General features: G+C 38.5%; 1 protein-coding gene across 1 annotated transcript; it reads right to left on the reverse strand.

The window, feature by feature from the left end:
- Window positions 1-436: 436 nt before the first annotated feature.
- Window positions 437-19897, reverse strand: LOC134790365 (uncharacterized). The gene is made up of 11 exons (XM_063761134.1): window positions 19727-19897; window positions 19235-19432; window positions 18477-18655; window positions 17790-17861; window positions 17219-17246; window positions 16883-16971; window positions 14469-14543; window positions 14216-14273; window positions 12810-12908; window positions 3639-3821; window positions 437-652 (listed from the first exon to the last, which is right to left on the reverse strand). The coding sequence occupies exons 1-11, from the start codon at window positions 19859-19861 to the stop codon at window positions 437-439; spliced, it is 1332 nt and encodes a 443-aa protein (XP_063617204.1). The 5' UTR covers window positions 19862-19897.
- Between the last annotated feature and the right edge of the window lie 329 nt (window positions 19898-20226).

Below are 20226 nucleotides of genomic sequence, written 5' to 3' on the forward strand. Positions count from 1 at the left end.
GACTGGAACATGATATCGAGATGATATCCCAACGTTATGCTGGCGGCTGTGCACACTCGTTTATAAACTCTGAGACAGACCGGGAACGAGTCTGCTCGTCTTGCCCGTCTCGGATTGGGTCGGTGTTTGCCGATTTCTCGACGAGTGTGTACAGCCGGCATTACACATTCATGTAAATGGCGAGGTAAATGATGACCTTCGCATTTCACGAATTTAATGTATAGGTACAAACGATTATGAGCTGCATTGAATTAAGAAAATGTTGTATAGTGTGATCATTTATCAACATTGGTCCAAACATTCTACACAATAAATCTACGACTAAACACAAACCTGGCACAGAAAATTTAAAAATTCCAATCAAGAAAACACCAGTAAAACTCAAAATCATGTATCCAGGAACAAACTAGTTAGACTTTCGTGACAGCTGCACGTCCTAGTGAACGGGGCGAAAGTCCCCGCTGGAGTCGAGCTGGTCGGTGAGGGGGTGCGGGTTGTCGGCGGGAGGGGGCGGGGGAGGGACGTCGCGACGCCGCGGCCGCGGCTGCCTGGTGCAGGGCGCGGGGAGCGACGCGTGCGACATCAGTTGCCCGAAGTTGTCTCCGCTCACGAAGTCAGACTTGATGGAGTAGTCAAGCTCTTTCTTCTTCAACTGTGGAAGAAAAGCAATTAAGGAAATAATGCGGGTGTTTATGTGCCTATTTCAAGTGCCTGTTGGAATAGTAAGCCTGCAGAATGTGGAACTAGAACGATTGATTTTTGAAGATAAAGCGATGAAGTAGATTATGGAGGATGGTTTCAAATAACAAATAATATTTTATTTTTTTATACTTTATTGCATAAAAGAAATAACTTAGTGTACAAAAGGCGAACTTAATGCCTTGAGGCATTCTCTTCCAGTCAACCTTAGGGCAAAGCAGAGAAGATTGTAGGCGGTGCATTATAGAAACACACCGGTCAAAATCATAACCCTCCTTTTGCGTTGCCGTAGTCGGGTAAAAAAGAGAATTTTTATAAGAACCTCGTACAATGCATACAAACACATACATAAATTACATAATATCTACTAAATACATACAGGGCAGGGTAAAAGTGGGATAGATGCCCCACTTTTTGAAATTACTTGTTATATCTTAGTACAAAAAGCAAGATGCCTTATTTGTAAAACGGGTAGGTACTTAGGTTTATTATCTTCAATTTTATGAAAGGAATAAACATTATCTTTGATACTTCCAGAGTATTGGCGATTATTGCGGACCTCTAAATTTTGGGACAACTATCCCCTATACCTATGGGATAGTTGCCTAATCTATATAAATTACGTTTAGGATAGATGCCCCGTCGAGAAAGAGGATATTTATCCCGCAAAAACTTTGATCGCACCTAGCCGTCCCATGCAATTGCACAGAGATATGCAACACGGTCAACTTAGTTGTAGTTGCAGAGTCTGTCGATAGATAAATAAATTAACATTTATTTCATTCACGAAACTAGAGTAATTGCAATCAAGGCAGCTATACCCCCGGGGCATGTATCCCACTTCTACCCTATATACATATATACCCATATACCGTGTGTGGCCTGTAATATGAGCAAAAAATTAAACTGTAGGCTGTACTCCTCATACTGACCAACATTTGTTCAGCGACTTTTAAAAATAACTTGTGGTTTGATTTTTAATACACTTTAAAGTTTATTCTAAGACGCAATGTATTGCAAATTTTGTTATGTTTAAGGCGTGACAAGCAACGTCAATCACAATGATATGGCGTAGCAATGGCGTCCATTGAAAATAATATTTATTTTGTATGAAAAATAGGGAGTCTAAATACTACATAATTTTTAAAAGTTGTTGAAAAAAAGTCTCACCGTTTGAGGAGTACAATCTATGTTTTCATTATTTGCTCATGTTACAGGCCATACCCGGTATACATATATAATATATACATATATTAACCATGTGAGATAGATACTTAATAATTTTTTGAACTGCCAGCAAAGAAAACGCGCACAGATTTTTTAAAAGCGATTTTGTTGGGTGCTTTCCTAATGTTAGGGGGAAGACCGTTCCAAAGGCGGGCCACTTGGATGCAGAATGAATACGACATGAAGCCTGTTCGAAGAAGAGGAATAGAAAGCGTAGCGCACGTAGAGCCAGAAACCTTTTTGCATATCCAAATGTTCGCACCTATCACGGTTCAAACGCACCCACGTACCGAGCAATAGAATTACTAAATAACTTCATAGCTATACAGTCCAAAACGCAGACATATTCGCAGACAAGTGGCCGTCCCTACAACGTAGTATCAGGATTTTGTTAAACTCTACCTATGTTATTTAATATCAGATTCTTTTTTTATCTCTATGTAACTTAGTAATACATAATATGTATGTTCAATTATAAAGATAAGTGTGTAATACAATAAGTGTACCTACTAATTTTATGATACTGACTGATACTGACAACATATGTACCTACCTAATTAACAGTATAAGTGCCTTGGCTGGAGCTGTAAACTTATACATAGTGTTTGAATAAAGAATAAAGAATAAATAATAAATAAAGAAAGAGAGAGATTGCCGGTAGAGCGAAACTGACGGACACGAGAGGCACCAAAATAGTGAGAGAAGGATTTGAGATATTCAGGGGAGTGTGAATCGTTGAGAATAGAATAGAGAGCGCAGAGCATGCGAATATTACGTCGTTGACGAATAGGGGGCCAGCCAAGCTGCGAGCGAAATGAGGACACGTGATCATATTTTCGGAGACAGAAGATAAAACGGATGCAATTATTAAGAAGTCGGTCCAATTTGTCAAGAAGTTCTTCGTTTAAGTCCGGATAGCAGCACACATCACCATAATCGATAATGCGTAAGATCCAGGAGTTTACCAACTGTGTTTTAGTTCTAACCGGCAAAAAGTGTCTAAGCTTGTTAAGTGCGTGAAGGGTACCCGGCCGTAACTTTCCGACAGATCTCGGCAACCTGCGGTCGCCAGCTCAGAGTGCAGTCCAAGTGCACGCCCAAGTCCTTCACACTCGGGCTGAAAGGAATGGGAGTACCATTGAAGTGCACTGGCCTAATCAAACTGAGGTCTACCATATGGCGAGTTGTCATGAACTACCGATGACAATAGCCTGACATTTGGCGGGATTTACGAACAGGCCAAATTTTTCCGACCACTGCTGAATGTGTAAGAGGTCCCTGTTTAACTTTTCAATACTAGTCAACATATCAGTAACTTTACACTGGTCGTAACGCTGGTAAATCATCGGCGTACAGATGGTATGAGCAGCGAAACTCCGGGGTGATAAGATTAATAAAAGTGGAGAAGATAAGAGGAGAGAGAATACCTCCTACTCCTAATATGACAGATACATACCGAGACCATGGAAAAATTGGCAGGATAGGGTTTAATCCTGGACGCTTAATTCCCTCTTATAATATCTATAGTTACGGAAGTTTTGGTACAGTACCTGAGCTTTTACCTGACGCAGAAGTCGCACCAACTGCTTCTCGGTGGTTCTCTGTAAGTCGAGCTTGACCCGGGCGTCGCGGTGCTCCACGTCAATGTCTACAACCAGCCGCCACAGCGTGCTCAACTCCTCAATCACGATACTGTAGCCAGGGTACAATACCTGAGCCTTGGCCTGACGCAGCTGTCGCACCATCTGCTTCACGATGGTCCTCTGCAGATCGAGCTTCACCCGGGCGTCTCGGCGCTCCACGTCGATAGCCACAACTAGCCGGCGCAGCGAGCTCAGCTCCTCAATCAGCCCGAGGTTGAGCTTGTGCACGGCGCGCAGCTTCACGCCGCTCGACTACGGACAGAATGACACGGTTACAACCTCGGCTTCATTGAGGGCCGAACTACTTCTAGCACCTAATAAACTACTTTTAGAAAGCAGCCTACCTAAACCCCCTACCTTACCCCTAGACCTAAATGGTCGTGTACTGTGTGGTTTAAGAGGAAAAACGCTCCGGTTGTGGAATGAGCTCCCTTCCGAGGTTTTCCCGAGGGTCCTCAGTAGGTACATATTGGGTTCTTCAAAAAATGAGTGTACAGGTTTTTAAAAGGTCAGCAACGTGCTGAACGTGCATGTACCTCTGGAGATGCAGGCAACCATAGGCTACGGTGCCTGCTTACCATCAGGCGGTCCGTGTGCTTGTTTGCCACCGATGTGGTATATAAAAAACTGTCATGCATAATTAACCTTATTTACCCATGAATACTAGTTGAAACAATGCAATGAGTAAAGTTACTTAGTTATGCCATGATTTCGAGAAGCAGCAGATACCATAAGAAAAGCTACTTATAGCAGTTACCGCAGTCTATGCCCCCCAGTAAATTCAGTCATCAGACAGGACAAAGTTGATCCAGGTGCACTTTATTCATAAGGCAATCTATTCCAAGCAATCTTCTTTAAAAAAGTCAAACTAAGAATATACCTTAATTAGTTAATTACATACACCAAACTAATTATAACACCACACCGATAAACGTGTCGTACCTAAGGACTGTTCAGTGTTCTATATGTCTTTTTATGTAACATACGAGCACAAAATGCCGTCTCTTACAGCTACATGTTATTACTATTTTAATATTAATATAGGCCGGTAGCTTGAACATGTCATGCTCGCTTAAAAGTCTTTGCTTACGGTGGCGTCGTTGATCGGGTCGCCACTTTCCCGAATGAAGGTTGAGGGAGGCGATGGCTGAGATACGCGTCATACACGTGAACGGGTGCTGTTTGTGGAGACTGGTCTGTTTAAGCTAACACAAGCTATTATACTTAGTAACTTTATTTTTATTAATTAATTACAGTGAGACGCCTCATTCTGCTCTCGTATGTTTCTTTTCTCTTAATGAATGTATTAATTATACAGGATATTGACTCCTGGAGACCCTATACATCTCTAAGGATAACTTGATAAACTATATAATCTTATAGTTCTGACACCTAGAGACATTTACACCTCTAAATATTATAGATATTTTTTTTGTGTTTTGTATCTGTATTTTGTATGTAATTCGACATTAAGAGACCATTATACATCTCTTAGTAATTGTAATACGTTAGATTGAATTGTTACTTTTATTTTATAAAATTGTTGATATTATTATTTTTGCTTGTATGTAAATTCAATGTTGACGTGTAAAAGTGCCCTTGTGGCCTATTTGCTGAATAAATGTTGATGTTTGATGTTCAGTTTACTAAGCGGACACTCTTACACCTCTTTTAATCGGCAAATTTAAAATCAATTGACGTACAGCTCACAACAATAATTATCAATCCCTTATTCATCAATTGCTACATATTTGTTCCCTAATAGTCAAATATTTTTTCATTTCTCATGCTCTGAAACAGGGTCATTGTTGTTCTAATAGGTGTGCAAAAAATGATAGGTTTCTGCACTAGAGCATTTTAGGTTCCAATTTCCAAGTACGATTTAATTATTTTTTTACGATAAGCAATTGAAATTTGGGTATAAATGGATTTGTTATATAATTTCCATTCTGATATTTGACTCCCCGTTCCATAAATAACGATACTTTTTGTCTAAATGATTAATTGAAAGTACCCTCAGAAAAACTTTATTTTTTTTTACTTAGTCATGTTTTTAAAAAACACATGCATTTTACTTTCCTCGTATTTGAAATGAAAAGTAGAGTGTTTAACTCGGGTGAAAGGCATAATTTCAGCCTCGGACTATTGGCGCTCTCACTGCGTTCGAGCGCGAAACTACCTCGGCAGGAATGAGTGCCTTTAATCCCTTGGTTAACAATATACTATTCCCGAAGGAGCGAACAAATTTGGAACATTGCAAGTTAGTTCTGCAATTAGGGTACACAGGCAAGTATTCACTGCGAAAAATCGTAAATATGTACAGGTTTTCCAAGTTAAACGTGAACCAAATACTTAATTAAACATTTGGAGAGCATTTCATAAAATTGGAAGATTTTACAAAATCCCGGCACAGAAGCGGCCCGGCCAATCCACAAACGGAAATATACGGCTGTTAAAATCAAAAAAATACCTATCGGTTCGCAAAATTCCTAAGAAAACAGGCGTTAGAGTAGGTCCAGATTAAAATATAAGAAGACCCATAACCCAAAAATAAATGGACCCATAAAAAGCAAAAAATGGCCAAACGAATTGCAGAGCAGCAAAAGCAATCGAAAAAAAGAACCGGCAAACTATACCTACTCCATTTTACATTAAGATAAAGGGTAAGTATAGCCGGGTAAGCATGGCCAAACTGCCCTTAGCGAAAAAATGAATTTCCTTTTACTGGATTATTAACCTATATATATGTAGTGCTTTCACGAAAAATTAAGCCTCAAATGCTTCAGGTTTTTAAAAAAAATGCAAAAAAAGAAAAAACATTTTTATTTTATTACAGCCAAAGTACTAATTCGATTTCTTTGTAATTTAGGTATGTTGTAAATACAATTAAGGTCGCTTTCTGAAAAAAAATAATATTGAATTATCTCTTGAAAAAATAGTAAAAAATTGAGTTGAAAATTTTCAGAAAAAATAAAAAAAATATGTGCGAAATTGCGACAGTTATCAAATTTACATATTTCATGTAAAATTTAATAATGTTTAACACATATTTTTTTCAAAAATTAAAATCGGGGTTTAACAGTGTGAAAAACTCGAATTTGTAACACCCCATAATACTTTCTCTTCATACAAAAAAACTTGTACGTTATTAGTGTTATTACAATACGAGAAAGTTACGAGTATATTCCCAACGCAATTTGAATTTAGAACGCAACTTATTTTACTGAGTGCGGACCTTAAACTCCATGGCTGTATGCGGCTAGGGCGTACGACAACATTCAGAGAATTAATGACTATCCAATCAGATAGTGATGATGATTGAGGACTAATTTTATTTAAAGATTGTTTTATTAAAAGTTATAATTTTAATTTCATCATCATCATCATCATCTCAGCCCAGCAATTTTAATTTATACAGTGTGTATTATTTAATTCAGAAACAAGTTCTTGATCTAGTAATAGGTATTGCGGGACCTACATACCTATTAGAAGTTAGTGTCTTTAAAGTGCTCTGACTTTATAGGACACAATTATATCTGAACGCGAGAGGTCCCATACAACCATTTCCAGTCGCCGTTACGACGCGGTGTTGACACATCTTGTGTCGACACCGTCTGTTTCGGTCACAATTCCAGTCGCAGAGTCGTCGCCGTGTCGACACAGTTACCAGAAATGGGGAAGGGTCGACACATGACACAAAGTGACATAAAGTGTGGTCGCCGTGTGCACACATTGTTTCGGGTTTGCGACTACTTTATGCCAAAATCATTCGTTCATTCGTTCATTTTGTTCCTGTCAAATGGAAACTGTCAGATGGAAAAATACTTAAATAAAAATAAGTGACATTAATACGCCATTTCTCAAACGGATTACAAGACGTAATTTAATTATATATTGTTTGCATTTATATTACAATAGGACTTAAATTATTATGGGGAATTAAACTGCTCGAGTGATTTGATAAACTAAGTGTAATATAATCAACGCGCCACCACATTGTTTTAGTTTAGCCGGAAATGAAATTGTTTACTTCTCAGTGCCTGTGTTCATAACTATATTATTTGAAGCATTTTTAGTACTTCGATGCGTATACTATACTTAAATAACAGAAATAACGCTTTACAAGTTTACATACTACGAAACTTGTTAATTATGATGTATAAATATGGTTTAAGGCTGAGAAATATTGCAGTCACAAAGTAGTTGCAATGTTTCGACTTTGTGTCGACTCTGTGTTGACACATGACACGCGCTGTCAAAAGTAATAACAAAGTTACTGGTATGTTACTGGATTTGCAAAATGGCTCCTTGTGTTGATTTGTTTTCAGATATTCTCAAAGTGTAAAAATGCCGTGGTCAGAGATGGGCATTAATCGATTAACTGTTTATTCGACTAATTAATGGAATAAAAAAAGTTAATTCTCAAATTTTAATCGCGATTAGTTTAGTCGACCTAACATAGATTGAAATTGAATTAATCTGAATATTATTAGAAAAAATTATCGATTAAATCTCGATTGAAAGTTGACAGGGGGCCATTTTTGTACGTAAAAATAATAGAAATGTCTTGCATGCAGATGGTAGCAAAACACTTTGTCATAAAAGTCGAGATGGGTGTCGATATATAGGTTTTAGGGAGTGCCGATTTCGAAAATAATGACCATTTTGGAATCCGAAATGGCGGCCATGCACTGTGTCATAAAAGTCGTCATGGATGTCGTTTTATACGTTTTAGGGGGCCCCAATTTTGAAAATGATGACCATTTTGGAATCCAAAATGGCGGCCATGCACTATGCCATAAAAGTCGTCATGGGTGTCGTTTTATAGGTTTTAGGGGGCGCAGATTTCGAAAATGATGACCATTTTGGATTCCAAGATGGCGGCCATGCACTATGTCATAAAAGTCGTCATGGATGTCGTTTTATAGGTTTTAGGGGGCCCCGATTTAGAAAATGATGACCATTTTGAAATCCAAAATGGCGGCCATGCACTATGTCATAAAAGTCGTCATGGGTGTCGTTTTATAGGTTTTGGGGGGCGCAGATTTAGAAAATGATAACCATTTTGGATTCCAAAATGGCGGCCATGCACTATGTCATAAAAGTCGTCATGGGTGTCGTTTTATAGGTTTTAGGGGGCGCAGATTTCGAAAATGATGACCATTTTGGATTCCAAGATGGCGGCCATGCACTATGTCATAAAAGTCGTCATGTATGTCGTTTTATAGGTTTTAGGAGGCCGCGCTTTCGAAAATGATAACCATTTTGGAATCCAAAATGGCGGCCATGCACTATGTCATAAAAGTCGTCATGGTCAGATATAAATAAATAAATAAATAAATAAATAAATGGGTGTCGTTTTATAGGTTTTGGGGGGCGCAGATTTCGAAAATGATAACATTTTCAATTTAAAAATGGCGGCAATGCACTATGTCATAAAAGTCGTCATGGACGTCGTTTTATAGGTTTTAGGGGGCGCAGATTTCGAAAATGATAACATTTTCAATTTCAAAATGGCGGCAGTGCACTATGTCATAAAAGTCGTCATGGATATCGTTTTATAGGTTTTAGGGGGCGCAGATTTCGAAAATGATGACTATTCTGGATTCCACTTTTATGACAAAATACGTAGCCGCCATCTTGGATTATAAAATGATCATCGTTTTCGAATTCTGCACTCCCTAAAACCTATAAATCGACATCCGTGACGACGCAAGTTATCTTTATTTTCAGATCTAACAAATTGCTACAGAATACAAAGGACAAAAAAGAAGCGAGGAGGTAATGAAACAAGCAAAAATACAGATGATTCCGACGCAATTGGGTGATTCTTAAATTGTGTCCAGATTTTTTTTGTCATAAAAGTTTTTATTTTTCACATATTACTCTCACAAGTTCCGTGACATTTCGACCTTGTAATTTTTTAAGTAAATGTTTTTGTTTATCTATGAGCATCTCACTAGAATAGTATAATCAAGGTATGTTTATATTTGATGAATGAAATAGTAACGCAAAAAAAAATATATTTGTGTCTTATATTCCTGCCCAAGACTTTTATTTTACCTTTTCCTTCTACACAAGTTTGGCCAAGTAATAAGAATTTAGGGCTCTCAATTTTATTTTGACTTCTACAACAGTAAAGCTACGAGGCCATGTTTGGTATCGTTTTCGTATAAATTCGCAGTACCAAATTTAGTTAAGGTATCACATTGACACCATTCCGAAGTAAAAACATATAAACTTATTAAAATACTTTCTTTTAAACTCCTCTTCGCGCTTAAACTGCTGAACAGTTTTAATTTAAATTTGGTACACATATATTTTGAGTCCCGAGACAGGATATAATAAGTTATCTCAAAAATCATCCTTTAAAGGTGTGAAATGAGGTGTAGGGGGGAATTCAGAATTGACTTCTTGAAGTTAATACTGTTTAAGTTTAGGTTTGAAGTCATGTTTTTTCATCATTTTTAACTAAATCAAAGATCATCCCAAATTTCATATAAATCGGTTCAGCGGTTATTGATTTCCCGTACAAATTTCTACGCCACTTTTCACACCTTCAAAAGATGATTTTGGTTATAAGATCTATCCTATGTCCTGTTCCGGGACGCAAACTATTTCTATACCAAATTTCAACGAAATCGGTTCAGCGGTTAAGCGTCAAGAAGAGTTTCAAAAAAACCGGCCAAGTGCGAGTCGGACTCGCGTTAAGGGTTCCGTACATTAAGTCCGACTCGCGTTTGACTGCACATTTCTAATAGGTTTTCCTGTCATCTATAGGTAAAGAACTATTTTGTGTATTCAGACGGACATACATACAGACGCACGAGTGATCCTATAAGGGTTCCGTTTTTTCCTTTTGAGGTACGGAACCCTAAAAAGATTTATTTTTATTTTGTGGAATGATGTCAATGTGATATCTTAAATGGATTCAGCACCCCAGATTTATACGAAAACGATACCAAACACGGCCTAGCACCTTCACTGATATAGATATATCAAGATAAAATTGAGAGCCCTAAATAAACTTTCAAGAGCGGATATCTCAAAAACTATTCAACATATCGAAAAAATTGATTGAATAAACTTGTAACAAATTAAATTAACTTTCATTTTGTATAAGTGGCCATGTCGCTGAGATGCATAGTTTCCGAGATATAATCGAAAAACGGGAAAATGGGACCTTCAAAGCCCCCTCTCTCCCCCCCGCTCAAGGGCTACGGCCGGGGACTTTTGATATGTTCACCTCCTAACTTGTCAAACCGAGTTACGGAGTCAAAAATTGTGTTCCGAGCATTTCCCTCTACAACTTTTGGAGCATTCGTTGCCTGACCTAAGTAGCTTATTGAATTTCTTTAAAAACTTTTCTGTAAAAGGTTGACGGGTGTTGGGTGTTTATATGGTTTCGGTCGATTATTATCATTTGCATTGCCCATGATGACTTACTAGAATTACGAGCACACGAGACACTAATAGTAGTTTGACAAACCTTGGTTTTCAAGAGGTATTTTATATTGACATTTGCTGTCACAAATTTGCTGTCAGATTTAGTCGCAAACCGCACGCAAAGTGCACACAAATGTGTCGACACCTTGTTACGGAAAAGTGTAGACACGGCGACGACACTTTGTTTCGAAACAATTCTAGACACATTGTGTGGACTCTAGCTGTTACGACACATCTGACATTTAGTTACCACTTTGTGATTCTGCGACTGGAATGGTTATATGGGGTATGGGTAAATATTATTTTGTTAAATGACCTAAAATTACGCCGGCTGTGATATTGCTACAATTTTAATCGCTGATACAACTACGTAATACTTAATACGAATATATGTATGTAGGTATGGGATATTAAAAAATGCGTACGCAGTAGCCATATACAGCCATGAAAACATATATAGTGCAATAGGTCACATTCTAAATTCAAATTCGTAAAGATTGCGTTCACAATACTTCATTCGTGTATTGTCTACTTAGCTTTGCTTGTATGAAGAGAGTATTATGGGATGTTACAAATTCGAGTTTTTCACACTGTTAATCCCGATTTTAATTTTTGAAAAAAATATATGTTAAACATTATGGGGTGCTGGTGTGGGACGCCACCTGTGTGGACACCCTAGCCCCGTCTCATCTCCACGGCACTACTTCAAAAGCCGGCGCGGCAGCAGAGGCGGCCGAAAAATTAAAAAAGACCAAATATAGGGGTCTCGGCCCCGAATACGATTTCGTACCTTTTGGTGTCGAGACCCTTGGCCCGTGGTGTCCGAACGCGTCTACCCTTTTTAAGGATCTATCAAAAAGGATAGCTGACGCCACTGGTGACCGTAGATCTGGCAGCTTCCTCGCACAAAGAATAAGTATTGCGATACAGCGAGGAAATGCTGCCAGCATCTACGGCACCATTCCGCAGGGGGATATTTTGTAATTTTTTTATTTTAAGTTTAGTTTTATTTATTTTTAGATTTAGTTTTTAAGTTTTGTAGGTTAGTTATTTAATTATGTTTTTTTTTTCTAGTTATGTATATTAAGTTTGTATGCACTAGTAACTACAAACATTATTAAATTCTGCATGAAATATGTAAATTTGATAACTGTCGCAATCTCGCACGTATTTTTTTTATTTTTCTGAAAATTTTCAACTCATTTTTTTACTATTTTTTCAAGAGATAATTCAATATATTTTTTTTCAGAAAGCAACCTTAATTATATGTACAACATACCCAAATCACAAAGAATTCGGGTTAGTACTTTGGCTGTAATAAAATAAAAATGTTTTTTCTTTTTTTGCATTTTTTTTTAAACCCGAAGCATTTGAGGCTTAATTTTTGGTGAAAGCACTACATATATATAGGTTAATAATCCAGTAAAAATTCATTTTTTCGCTAAGGGCAGTTTGGCCATGCTTACCCGGCTATACCCTTTCGTTGCATTTTAATGGACAACGAAAAATGCGTTACCAATGGCCCCAATGCTTCCATGCCGTTGTAGAAGATCATATATCCGACGAGGAGAGTAACATCATACCAATTCGTGAAGAAACTGAAGAAAGTCCTTGTCTGGCAGGCAATTGGTTCCTGTGGCCTAGTACTAATGTTGTTTGATGAAGTATACTTACTTCATCGGTGTCTACTATTACAGAAGGCATAATGTCCACCGATGGACAGTTAACAGTGTGGGCGATGGTACAGTGTGGTATGTAGAAAATGTTTCTAAATGAAAATGTATATATATAAACCTGCAGGCTGATCTCCATGTTGCGGATGGTGTCGCGGTACTTGCCGGCCTCCTCGCGCAGCAGCTCCGCGATGTCCCGCACCGGCACCAGGTCGCCGCACTGACAAACAATACCTAGCTACGGTTTCATCTATTATATATATATAGTAAACATTCAAGTCAGCCGAGTGGACCTGGTACCACAACCACACCAGCTCCCCGCACTGCTCAACAACGGCAATTGACTGGAATTGCATTCAAATATAGGAGATGTTATCGCGTGTGAGCGCATTAAGATGAATTGATAGGTATTTGCTTAAGGCCCAATGAGTTCGTGTTCTTCTGTCACTCTCACTAAGCGTAAGTGTAAGCGAGTTGGAAGTGAGTGCCCGGGACCGCGAATATCGTGTTATTTTTTATTTTAATTTTTTGGACGTTTTAATGATAAAAAAAAGGTAATTGCTGAGTTCCCTCCTCATTTTGCTCATTTACTGAAATACTTTTCATATTTTTAGTTTTTGCGCTAAAACTGTAGACCTATGTTCGTGATTTTATTCTATCGAGCGCAGGTCAAAAACTCAGGATTCGAATCGCTGAAGGCCTCCGAGAAAGGCCTCAAGATAGTTAATTAAAGAATTTATGGCAATCGTATTGTGATTCTAAAAAGCGTTACGACTTTTTAAAAACTCCGTTTTCTGAACCCACTGCACCTTAAGGGGTCCGTTTCTCAAAAGCTTGTAACTTGTAATACAAGTGGAAGTCCCTTTCTAACAAAAGCTGTCAAAAAGTGACATCCGCTTGTATTACAAGTTACAAGCTTTTGAGAAACGGGCCCCAGATCGCCTAAAATATTATAACATGCGGTTTATGGGATTTTCGGGAAAATTTTGGAGGGGTCCTATTATCCCGCTTTGATATTAAGGTCTGCCCGTCTGAGATTAGCTAATAATCAGTATAAACTGAAAATATATCTATATTTGGACCAATGTTGGGGGCTTCTTATGGAGAACAATGTAAATAAAACACTCGTAGGAAATGGCACAGTACCAGCATAGATACTATACTTACATTATAATTATATTTTCCATGCACAAAGGGTACGGTGACATCTCAATAATATATTTTGGGAGATTTGTCGTTTTAAGGTTAAATTGTATGTAGATGACATCCATTCTATCAGCGTACCCAGCGTGTTTGAAAAATAGTTATAGATTAATACCTAATAAAGATTATAAATAATGCTTTACCTTGAGTCCGATCTACTAACAGACTCTTAAGGGGCCCACTGATTACCAGTCCGCCGGACGGTATCGGCCTGTCAGTTGTTCGGAGCTGTCAAAATTTTGTTCTAACTGACAGGCCGATACCGTCCGGCGAACTGTTAATCAGTGGGCGCCTTTAGGTAACCAACGGATAAACTAATCTTACCTCGGCTCCCGTGCAGCACATGCCAGCCATAACCTCGGCATCTTTCATTTGAACATTGCTGAAATAAATAAGTATTCTATATAGGTTCGTTAGCAAGAAAGCCTTTTCAATACTATTAAATTTTACGGTGTACAAAGAGTAACTAAGCTGGTCGAAGATCTATTCCGCTAGGATTGAGTTGAATAAATAATATATCTCCACTAAAAATTCTAAACAATGAACTACCTACCTACAGTAGTTGATCAATACTAACGGCTTTCCCTCGCACCTCACCCTTGCCAGCGACTGTTCGTATTGCTGCATGTGCTTCTTCAAACTGTTGATCTCCCTGAGATTAAACAGTTGAAGATTGTCACATCTTATGAAGTACACCGCAATTCTTTGTAAACTTGCCAAATTAGTTTGCGACATTTGTAGTCTATACACGATGATTTTATAATCGGTGATCAGGAACATTTTTTTCTAACTCAGTAATTGATGTAGATCACGTTGAATTCATAATTACATGGAAACAAACTTGTTTTTTATCATAATTTTAATTTTGAGATCAATTTATCCTAAAATCCTTGTCACTCCACTAATCGGTATCTATGAGTTATAGCCTCTTTACAAACTTAATGGCAATTGATAATTACTAACTTGTCATTGTCATATGCATAAACAAAGGCTACAAATATAATGACCACCAAAAAATACTTTGGTACCCTAAATAAAAAAATCATGGTAACCAAAAAAAATTACTGAAAACCAAAAAAATAAGGCGTAAAATTACAAAAGTACCACCATTTTAATAACGACTGCACTTCAAATTGTATTCAAATACCAAATATATTGAATGATCACCAAAAATCATTAATTGAGACTCCTCCCGCTCAGCCCCCCGTACCCCGCACCGCATAGTATGCTACTAGAAAAGTAATTTAGGTAAACCTAACCTACTTTTCTAGTAGCATACTGAAATGCTAGTAGAAAAGTAGGTTAGGTCAGGTTTGAACTGCTATCAGTTAAAAGTGGGTTAGGTTAGGTTTGAACTGCGACCTTTACAGAAACGAAATGCTACTATAAAAGTGGGTTAGGTTAGGTTAGAACTGCGATCCTCACAGAACCGAACTGCTATCAGATAAGTGGGTTAGGTTAGGTTAGAACTGCGACCCTTACAGAAACGAAATGCTAGTAAATAAGTGGGTTAGGTTAGGTTTGAACTGCGACTCTTACAGAAACGAAATGCTACTAGAAAAGTGGGTTAGATTAGATTTGAACTGCGACCCTTACAAAAAACAAAATGCTACTAGAAAAGTGGGTTAGGTTAGGTTTGAACTGCGACCCTTACAGAAACAAAATGCTGCTAGAAAAGTGGGTTAGGTTAGGTTTGAACTGCGACCCTCACAGAGACGAAATGCTACTAGAAAAGTGGGTTAGGTTAGGTTTAAACTGCGACCCTTACAGAAAAGAAATGCTAGTAGAAAAGTGGGTTAGGTTAGGTTTAAACTCTACCCTTACAGAAAAGAAATGCTAGTAGAAAAGTGGGTTAGGTTAGGTTTAAACGCTACCCTTACAGAAAAGAAATGCTACCAGAAAAGTGGGTTAGGTTAGGTTTGAACTACGACCCTTACAGAAAAGAAATGCTACTAGAAAAGTGGGTTAGGTTAGGTTTGAACTGCGACCCTTACAGAAAAGAAATGCTACTAGAAAAGTGGGTTAGGTTAGGTTTGAACTGCGACCCGTACAGAAAAGAAATGCTACTAGAAAAGTGGGTTAGGTTAGGTTTGAAATGTGACCCTTACAGAAACGAAATGCTACTAGAAAAGTGGGTTAGGTTAGGTTAGAACTGCGACTGATACAAAAATGAAATGCTACTAGAAAAGGGTGACGAAGTGGATTAATTAATTTAATTGGATAACGATATATTAAATATTTGCACATTTTTAGTTAAAATGTGGTTACAATTTCGGTGGTAATTTACTATTTTTAGGTTTACAATGATTAATTTGGAGTCATTTGCTTTAATAGGATAACAAGATTTAAAAATTTGGTTATAATTTTACATTAAAATGGAGTTCTAATTTTGGTGGTCATTTACTATTTTTGGGTTTACAATGATTATTTTGGTGCCATTTTCTTTAATAGGATAGCAAGATGTAAAAATTTGGTTATCATTTCACATTAAAATGGGGTTTGAAATGTGGTAGTCATTTACTATTTTTGGGTTAATAATGATTAGTTTGGTGTCATTTCCTTTAATAGGATAGCAAAATGTATTAAAATTGGTAATCATTTCAAATTAAAATGGGGTTATCATTTTGGTGATCATTTATTATTTTAGGGTGGTAAAATATATTTTTTTGGTATTAAATTTTACTAAATCTGGTGATCAGTTAAATAGCAGCCATAAACAAAGTCATAGATCCGTCAAATTTCCCGCCAATTGATGGCACTTGACGTATCGTATTACTTCATGTAGGATAACCCTGTATTTAGTGGTTATTATTAGTTTAACTTTTAATTATGTATTAACTTTTAATTAATTAAACAATGAGATAATTGCATGAGACCTAGCCTAATAAGTTTAATTTGGGCTAGATATTAATATTTTTCTACTCCTGATCACCGATTAAAAATCATCGTGTATATAGCTGAACGAATTCAAGAGAACACACTAATAGTTACCTGTCTTTCGCTGTTACGACGTTCTGTAGCGACTCGTTGACTAATGACAACTCAAGGTTCTTATTCTTTCTTTCCATGCCATTGTAGCTCTGGAAAAAAAATCGCAAACTGTTAGGGAAAGATTTTTGAATCTACCTACTTGCAAAATATGGACTAACCGAAACCATGTCTTATTACATGTTTATCAATAAATATTGACTAACCATGTTCACAGCAATAAATCGGAATCTCACTGAGGCACACGCTCCGCACAAATCGATTCGCTAAGATGGTTCGGGAAATTGTTGATGATATGTAAGTAACGCCACGATGCGCAGTGCGCCGATAACAACTCACATCTTTAATTTTTAACAAGTAGAAACCTCTGCGAATCAAAATTTAAATCACATCTTTATTTATGGCACACGTACGCTTACGCTACATTCATTTACCTACTCACTCTGTATCAGTGAGTAGGTAAAAATCGCATAGGAAACTAAGCACATGCACAAACTTTATTTTTTTTATTATTAAAGATATTTCCAGTTTTTGTTCCGAGAGCGATCAACGGTTGATTCAAAGCGAGCGAGCCTAAAACTAATTTTTGAAAATTCATGACCAAATATCTTACCTCTATCCTGCCGACTGCGCCATATCAGGTCAGGTTATTATACATAAATTATCATTACCGGGTTCAAACTCCATTATTCTATATTGAGCTTTGCCTGTCTAAATTACGAGTATAATGCGTATCAAGATACCTAGATACACATTCTAATATACGCGCACCTTCTACTTGAAGGGTTCTCTGGCTTCTCTTTGGAAAAGGCAGATGAAAATAAACACGTCGTCATAATAAAAGGTATAATACATAAATACCAAATGAAGTGCATCTCAAAATACAATGGATAATTATAAACGCGTGAACTTCAGCAGGCCGCTCGCCAGGTCGTCGCCGGAGCCCGAGTGGCCGCCCCCGTCGCCCTTCCGTAGCGACAGCCTGTGAGGAAACACTCCGTGAGTTGATAGACCAGCATTCAAACCGAGGCATTAGTTCCGACCCAAGGGTGTCCAAACTGTTCGAGCCAAGAACCTCGCCAGGGCTTCTCCGCCGGATCTTCCGCTTCCTTTAGCGGTCTCATTTATATCGTCTTTGACCGTGCTAATTCGTTGCTGAGGGGCCAACTATAAGAGCTGAAGTTTGGAATAGCCTGGGTTATGTCATCAATTTAGAAACAGGTTTACCTAAAGGTTTTTAAAGTTAGATTCATGGTAATTAACAGTAACATAATTGTTTCGTAATTGCAAAACCATAAATTCATACATACATTCTGCATTTTCTGCAACCAGTGGGGTCGAGGTATTACAACCCTACTGGTTGCAGAAAATGCAGAATAAGATCATTTGAGCAGCAGAATTAAGTACTTGTTTCATTTAGTACCTACCTAAGTAATATTATTAGAAGCCATTATTCCTCTGAGTTGCAATACCTATGTTTGCCTATGTAGGTACTAACCCTGAAGGGACGAAGACTGCAATAATTGCCCTTGGTAGAAGTCAGACATACATATAAAGCAACTCCTCTATTTATTCAGAGACCGTTACAGTAACTCACCACCCGTCATAGCCAAAGATATCGCTGTGTGTGACCTCGAAGAAGTGTATCCCGTCGAGCGTGCAGAGATCTAACTCCCGGAGCCGGCGCAACACCTCGATGAGACCGCGCAGGTCCGAGTCCTTGCGTGCAAGGCGGCGCCGCAGCACGGCAGTCTCGGCGCGCAGCTCGCACTCTATCTGCGGAAGGCTGGCGCTTCAAACAGACCACTTTCGACAATCACGACGACTTAACATGTCGTGTCGCATAATTTACTATTGGTGTCGTGGTAAAATTTGTTCTTTTACACAGTTGAAAGCGCGACGGGGGAGTTCTGAAGCCTATAAGTACATAATTTAGTTTATCTTCGATGTTATAAATTGGCAATCAGAACCAGACTACCGTGTCGACGACGATTTAACCTACTAGGAATGACCCTCTGAGATTCTGCTGTGAACATGGTTAGGTTGCTTACAAAATTTAGCGAAATACTTTTTATTCCGTTAAAATTATCTGTACTTAGGTCTTAGATCTGCAAACGAAATCCAACCCAATTTTATCTCTATTAAAAATGTTACTTCTTATTTTAACACTATGGTCCGATTTTTAAATTTTATTGTGATTTTTGGCGCTATATACAAAACCAGCGCAGCTGTTGTGCAGCTAAGTCACCTAATTTAAAAATTAAACTGCGCAACTAAGTTGATACGATACGAGTAACGCTGCACCTGCCTTAACATCTATTGTGGTTTAAAGGCAATCCGCTGAAGCTACGTTACGATAGCACTGTTAGCAACTGGAGGGCGTTCTACCACTTCTACCAGGTGGCTTCCCCACACTCTTACCTCCGCGTGCCTCCGCCGCTCGATCTCGGCCCGACTCGTGGTTTCTCGCTCTAACTCCTCCACGGCGCGCACCAGGAGCGCGTTCTGCGCCACCAGGTCGCTCACCCACGACCGCAACACTCGCGCCTGCATCTGCATAATAAGTATAGGTACCTAATAACACGCGATATATAAAACCACGAAAAATAGCCTGTCAAATATACGTCTTAGCAGGGCGTCCGCTAATAGCTGACGCGGTTGCACGGAGCGGCCCGCGCCCACGCACTTGGTTGCCATTGTAGGTCTGTTGTAGGTAAAATCTGTCGCACGCGTCCGCGCCAGTTGGCGTTGCTCATACTATTTTTCGTAAACCCGCTCACCCGCGCCAGCTAGCGGACGCCCTAGCTAATCTAAGGCCAGCTCGTACCAGCTTGTATTGAACCTTACCTGCACTTTGTCCGCTCCCCCGACCCTCTCGACCAGCTCCAGCCGGTCTTCATACGCTCGCTGCACCTCCTTCAGCACGTCGAGCGTGGCTCCGTTCCGACACTCGCACTCCTCACATTCCACTACGTTCTCCATGGTGTTACGATTTACTTGGTCTTCACATCGTGGGCGACGAGCGGACATCTTCTGACAGTTGTCAGTCGCTGACGGAATTGTTCTTTTAAAAAGTCTAAGTTCGGCACCAAAGAGTTATAATGCTGTAAAAAGACTGAAATTACTGAAAAGATATTCGTTCAAAACCCGCCAAGACCATACTTACTTTACTCTTTGGCCAAGACTCACTGGATTTTACCTACTCAAAAAAGTTATCAGATCTCAGCAAAAGCAAAGCTCCTACACCTTGGTTTAACATTAGAATAGGTATTTATATATAATTTTAATTGGGCACGTATTTAACCGGGCAACTAATTAATCGAATTTGGGTAGTTTAAAATAATAGA

Source organism: Cydia splendana, chromosome 5 (genome assembly GCF_910591565.1).
Source record: "Cydia splendana chromosome 5, ilCydSple1.2, whole genome shotgun sequence".
NCBI classification, from domain to species: Eukaryota; Metazoa; Arthropoda; class Insecta; order Lepidoptera; family Tortricidae; genus Cydia; species Cydia splendana.

Bases quoted from the DNA above. Each gene is read 5' to 3' on its own strand.
- LOC134790365 (XM_063761134.1), bottom strand. From the start codon at position 19,861: ATGGAGAACGTAGTGGAATGTGAGGAGTGCGAGTGTCGGAACGGAGCC. The intron at 18,656-19,234 runs GTAACGTAGCTT...AGCCTTCCGCAG, and splicing joins CAGTTGCTAACAGTGCTATC to ATAGAGTGCGAGCTGCGCGC. The intron at 12,909-14,215 runs GTAAGATTAGTT...ATTGTTTGTCAG, and splicing joins TGTGCTGCACGGGAGCCGAG to TGCGGCGACCTGGTGCCGGT.